The sequence below is a fragment of the Ornithodoros turicata genome, unplaced genomic scaffold (assembly GCF_037126465.1).
Source record: "Ornithodoros turicata isolate Travis unplaced genomic scaffold, ASM3712646v1 Chromosome53, whole genome shotgun sequence".
NCBI classification, from domain to species: Eukaryota; Metazoa; Arthropoda; class Arachnida; order Ixodida; family Argasidae; genus Ornithodoros; species Ornithodoros turicata.
In genome coordinates, this window is record NW_026999381.1 from 179,511 (window position 1) to 185,627 (window position 6,117).

Genomic DNA, 6,117 nt, shown 5'->3' on the forward strand with positions numbered 1-6,117 from the left:
ACCATCCTCAACGACATCACTGATATCACTGTCAATCACGCGCTCAGTCGTTCGCTCGATCACTAAAAGATATGCCACCCTGATGCAGGAGCATCTCTCTTTCGTTCACAGTCTATTGGACTGATAATGGAAGTGTCTACTTTTGGAGGATTCAGAACGGACGTGCAGAACATGTTAGCTCAAGGGGACTGTGTTGTGCACGTAGCACCTAGAACATGCAGCAAGGACACTGTGTGGACCCGAGCGGAAGCATTGAACTGATGGGTACTTTTGGAGCACTCAGAATCGACTTGGAGAACCTGTTAGGTCAAGAAGATGCCAAGTGTTGCACATGTAGTACCTGGAAGATGTAGCAAGGACACTAATATAACTTCCCATTTATTCAGTTAAAGACAAAACTTAGTACAGCTTAGCGAAAGCCCGCCACATGCTTCGGCCAAGCTTCGCTTCGAACAGAACAGTGCGCGAGCGCAAACACTTCGTTGTCGTCCTCCTTGTCAGGTCTATCTCAGCCTCTGACACTCCCCCCGGCTAAGTAAAGAAATACCCATGCCTTAAGGAAAACTAATTTAACTAATTTAAGTGAAAGCCTTTGTAGCGCTTAGGCGTCTTAACTTCCCTGCCAAAACGTCCTCTCTTCTGAGCACTTTGTGCTGTAGAGTCGTTTCTTGTCTGCTCTTGCGATGAAAGGTTTGCCGGCTGGTTCACTTCCTCGCTATTGTGCTCTGCCTGCTCAGAGAGGCCAGCTGGTTCTGGAGGCTGGTGATCCTTGCTTGAAGATTCCTGTTGAGGGGCCAAGTCACCTGGGGTCTGACTCTGGGGCCGGAGACTTTCATTACTCTCAGCTGACTGACCTTCCTGAGTTGAATGGCCGTGTGACTGAGTCACTTGCGGAGTATGCTGCATGTCGAGGGGAAAGTTGAGTAAGCTTGCTTTGGCTGTTTCCCATGTCGCTACATGGTCGCTCTTCAGCAAACGTGGCTTGATGTGGTCCACGTGCCGACGGTGAACTCTGCCGTCTGCAGTTTTCGCAGAAAATGAACAACGACCGATCTTTTTGATTATAACGGCCGGTATCCACGGCTGCTCTCCCGCGAAGTTGCGAATGAAGACTAACCGGTCAGGTTCAAAGTCGTGGGACCGTGGAAGAACTTGGGGAATCTCGTGACTGGACGAGTCATTTTCTGGGTGCATCCAATCCAGGGGCGTAGTGAAGCGCCGCCCGAAGAGGAGCTCCGCCGGGGTCTTCCCTGTACTTGTAGACACTGTGGTGTGTTGTTTGAACAAGAAACGTGCTAACCGACACTCGATGGTGCCGTCAGTTAATTTCGTGAGAGCACGTTTGGTTTCTCCGACCATCCTTTCTGCTTGTCCGTTCGTGGATGGGTGGAACGGAGCGCTTGTTCGTTGCTTGATTCCATTCCTTGTGTAGAAATTCGCCATCGCCGCCGAAACAAAATTGGGCGCATTGTCTGTGACGATTACCCTAGGGATGCCCAACGTCGCAAAAATGTTGCGTAACTGTTCTATTATGCGTGCTGACGTTGTGCTTCGCATGCGCTTGACTTCGAGCCATTTGGAAAATGAGTCTATGACGATAAGGTACGACCAACCGTCGATAGGTCCCGCGAAGTCCATGTGTAACGTGTGCCATGGCGTGTGGGGACGCTCGAACTCTATGTCCACGAGTGGCGAAGAAGCGCGAGCCCAAGTCTGACACATCGGACAGCTCTTCACCGTGATCTCAATATCATGATCCAGCTTGGGCCACCAGAAATGGCTTCTTGCTGTACTTTTCATGGCTGCGATACCCGGGTGGTTGGCGTGGAGCATTCTTAACGCTAGCGATTGTGCTTTCTTGGGTAAAATTACACGTGAGCCCAAAATCACGCATCCTTTACACGTGGAAAGCTCACTGGTACGCCTTCTATACGGTGTGAACGCTTGTTCTCTCCAACTGGAAAAGTCGCCGGTTTGTACAGCCTGAAAAACCTTGGACAAAATAGGGTCTTCTTTGGTTAAGCTTGCAATGTGTCTTGGTGTGAGTGGTTCACACTCGACTGATTCCAGCATTAAAATGTCTCCAGTAGCAGTGTCCTCATTAGCTGTGGTTGGAAGCGGAAGACGACTCAACGCATCTGCGTTCTGATGCCGATGAGCCAGACGATATATCAGTGTATAATCGTAAGCGCTTAACAAGAGACACCAGCGCAGCATCCGAGGCGATAGTACTGCTGGTATCTGTTTTTCTTGACTGAAGATGCCAAGTAGCGGTTTGTGATCTGTGACCACGGTTATATGCCTACCAGCCACGAAGTGATGAAAGTGCTTCATACCAAATGCCACCGCTAAGCCTTCCTTGTCTAGCTGCGCGTAGTTCTGCTCGGCTTTGCTGAGTGTCCGTGAGGCGAACGCCACTGGAACCTCCAAGTGGTTCTGTGTCCTTTGCGAAAGGACTGCGCCTATGCCGTATGGTGAGGCATCACATGCCAGCAAAACGGGCCGGTTAACGTCGAAATGTGCCAATACTGGTGCTGCAGCTAGCAACTGCTTGAGCTTGTCGATAGCGTCTTGTTCTTGGGATCCCCAAAACCATGGTGTGTCCTTGTGCAGCAACCGATACAAGGGTTCTGCAACAGACGCTCGGTCCTTTAGAAAACGGTTGTAAAAGCTCAGCAATCCTAAGAAGGACTGCAGCTCTTTCTTGTTCCTTGGGTTGGGTGCCTGAAGGATAGCTTTGACCTTGACTTGTGTGGGTCTGATGCCAGCTGCGCTGATATGATACCCAAGGTACTCAAGTTCTTGTACGCCGAAAAGGCATTTCTCCAGACGAACCTTGAGCCCGGCATCAGTCAAGCGCTTAAGCACAGAGCGCAGACGCTTGTTATGCTCGTCGAGGGTACTGCCAGAAATGAGAATGTCGTCGAGGTACGCCCCGACACCTTCTAACCCTGCCAGAAGGCTGTCCATGTATTTCTGGAATACCAGAGGCGAGACAGATACACCAAAAGGTAAGCGTTTGACACGAAATAGGCCACGTGGCGTGTTCACCGTAAGTAGCTCGGAGGATGCGTCATCCACTCGTAACTGCTGATACGCTTGCTGAAGGTCGATCCTGGAAAAGATCCTGCCTCCTTGAACTAGAGCCAGCATATCATCTACTGTGGGAAGCGGATACGCTGCCTTCGCTACAGCTTGGTTCACCGTGCTACGGTAGTCTCCGCATAGACGTAAGGTGCCGTTCTGCTTCCGTACTGTTACTAGCGGCGTAGCCCATGTCGAAGAAGAAACGGGTTTCAGAATGCCTTGCTCTTTTAACTTGTCTAACTCTTTGTCGACTGCTGTCCTCAATGCCAGTGGCACTGTGCTGGACTTCAAGAACCTAGGGACTGCGTTTGGCTGCAGCTCGATGTGTATAGGGTCGCCTACATGGCCTGATATATTGCCATTAAAAAGGGTGCTGAACTGATCGAGTAGTGGTTGGCACTGTGACTCCATGACTCGGTGAATGCCAGACAGTGAAATTCCCAGTGGCTCAAACCAGTCTCGACCTAGGAGGCTTGTTCCAGTTCCCGCGACGATGTACAGATCGAGTTTTGCTTGCTTCCTGTGTAGCTGAACGGTGACTCGTGCTTTGCCCCGGACTTGAAGCGGTGTGCCGGTCGACGTCCTCAATTTCAATGCTGCTTTCAGTAGACGTGGTCTGTTGCTGTCCCATTGCTGGTTGAAGGTGTTCTCACTCATTATTGAAAATGATGCACCGGAATCGACTTCGAAGCAGCAAGGGCGTTCGTTTACCGTAACCCATACGGTTAAGCTCTCAGTCGATTGGCTCATGGAGTTGACCGTGAATAAGCTGTTCCACGAATCTGCTTCGTCGGCAGTTAGACTATTCGCTTGTTGACGTCCAGATGAGCGCGTGCCGGAAGCCTGCTTCTTTTTCTTCGTTATGCATGCTTTTTCAATATGCCCCAGTTTCTTGTAGAACTGGCATGTGGAATTTCGGTGAGGGCAGCTTTTCTGGTTGTGCGCACCGTCACAGCGGTAGCACTTTTTGGACGGCTTAGGGAGCTTATTCTTCTTTGGGCTTCTGGTTGCTGAAGTTTGAAGTACTTTGTTTTCTTCCCTGCTGCGCATGCTTGCCTGTTGTGAGACCGTGGATTCCATGGCTTTCGCAGTGTCGCCCGCCATTTGGAATGTGATATTCCTTTCGGAGAGTAGACGCTGCTGCAGGTGCACGTCCCTCGGACCACAGATGAATCTGTCTCGTAGCATCACTTCCAAGGGTAAAATTGTTTTCGCCGAAGCCGGAACAGCGGTCGTCGGAGCCTGTGAGACCGTTGCTTGTGACGGTGAAGCGATCGCTGAAGCCATGGTTGCAGTTTGGGTCGCTGGGGAATCACCGTGCGCCGTGGGAGGCGATCGTGTGGTTGGTGCAAGTGGTAGCGGTAATGGAACGGCAACATTACCGAAATTGCAGTCTTTAGCTAGAGCTCTCAAAGCGTCGACATATTCAGAGATTGTCTCTTGAGGAAGTTGATCCCTTTTGTGAAAACGCCAGCGCCCTAGAAGTTCAGAAGGACCTGTTTCGAAATGGCTGCTCAGACGTTCGATTATGTCGTCATACGGAACTTGCGCCGGTGTGAACGGATGCAGCAAGTCTCGCACCTTGTCGTAGGTCTGTTCGCCGCAAAACGTGAACAACAGAGCCCTTTTCTTAGCTGCGTCCTGCACGTTATTCGCCTCGAAGAGAAAAAATTCTAGGCGTTCACGCCACGAGTTCCAACTGGAGCCTGGTACGAATTCAGGAAGCCTTGCCTGATTCATCTTGTAGTGTCCGTGGAGTTCGTACTTCCCTCGTCGCCAGTAATATAACTTCCCATTTATTCAGTTAAAGACAGTACATCTTAGCGAAAGCCCGTCACATGCTTTGGCCAAGCTTCGCTTCGAACAGAACAGTGCGCGAGCGCAAACACTTCGTTGTCGTCCTCCTTGTCCGGTCTATCTCAGCCTCTGACAAGCTGGGTTGGCTTCTGGTCGCCGAGCTCTTCGTTGGTGAGAAGCTGCTGCAGGCGACGTTGGGAAGACATTGTCGTTCGGGCGATTAATTCTGTCATGAGGGTGTCGTAGGGCTTGTCGAGGGGTAGTTGGAGAATAATATCGCGGATAGGGCGGAAAATTGAGCATCGGCCTGGGCGAACCATAGCTGCGGGTCGTGAGCCCAATAAGGTGGTAGACGCAGGGACAGAGATCCTTCTACGGAAGGTAGGGGAGTGGTGGGCAAGGGGCCTGACGTGGGCGGGGTCAGGTCAGTTTGCTGCTGAATCGGAGTGTTCATACCAAGTTCAATAGCAGTAGTAGTCAGGCCGGAGCGAAGCGTTGGCATTCGAAGCGGCGAGAAAAAGCAGGGCATTCGCCGTCCGGGTCACCAGAGATGTGGAAGCCTGAGTAAACTAGTCCACACTAGACTCCAACAGAAGGGGAAAAACAGTGTTTACTGCGCGGTGCCACTTCAGCACTGCCCGAAAGGAACAGACAGCTCGAGAGAGAAAGAAGCAGTCCTCGAGGACCGTGACCATCGATAGATGGCGGTGGCGCTACACACTCCTCCAGCGTTCTCACAAAGAAAGAGAACTTGAATACGTCTACTCTACTCTGATATGGCTTTAATGTATACTGATGAACTGACCGTCAGTCTTTCTTGTAGCTTTGGAGACATATAGCGAGCATCAACACCCAGCTGACCAGTATAAATCACATAAAACATTTTAAGTCGATTTAGTTTCCTACGTTTCTCGAGGGTATAAGGTTTGCACGATTCAATTCAATTCACGATTTGCACGATTCAATTGAGTTACGGATGTAAGCCTACTGTAAGCAGAAAATATAAATCTTAACGCCTTATTTTGTACGCTTTCTAATTTATCAATGTGCTTTTTTTTGTGTGTGGGTCCCACACGTTGCTGGCATATTCTAACGACGGTCTAAGTATTGACTTGTACGCCAATAATTTAACATTAGAAGACAATCGAGTTAGAGAGCTTTCGCCTTAACAAATAACTTGCGCATTGCAGATGAACAAATAGCGTCAATGCGACTTCCCCGGTCCATTCTACT

General features: G+C 50.2%; 1 protein-coding gene across 1 annotated transcript; it reads right to left on the reverse strand.

Annotated features, from left to right (window-relative positions):
• Positions 1-573: 573 nt before the first annotated feature.
• LOC135374304 (uncharacterized protein K02A2.6-like) lies at positions 574-4,827 on the reverse strand. The gene has a single exon (XM_064607287.1). It carries the CDS (start codon positions 4,825-4,827, stop codon positions 574-576), a length of 4,254 nt encoding a protein of 1,417 aa, XP_064463357.1.
• Between the last annotated feature and the right edge of the window lie 1,290 nt (positions 4,828-6,117).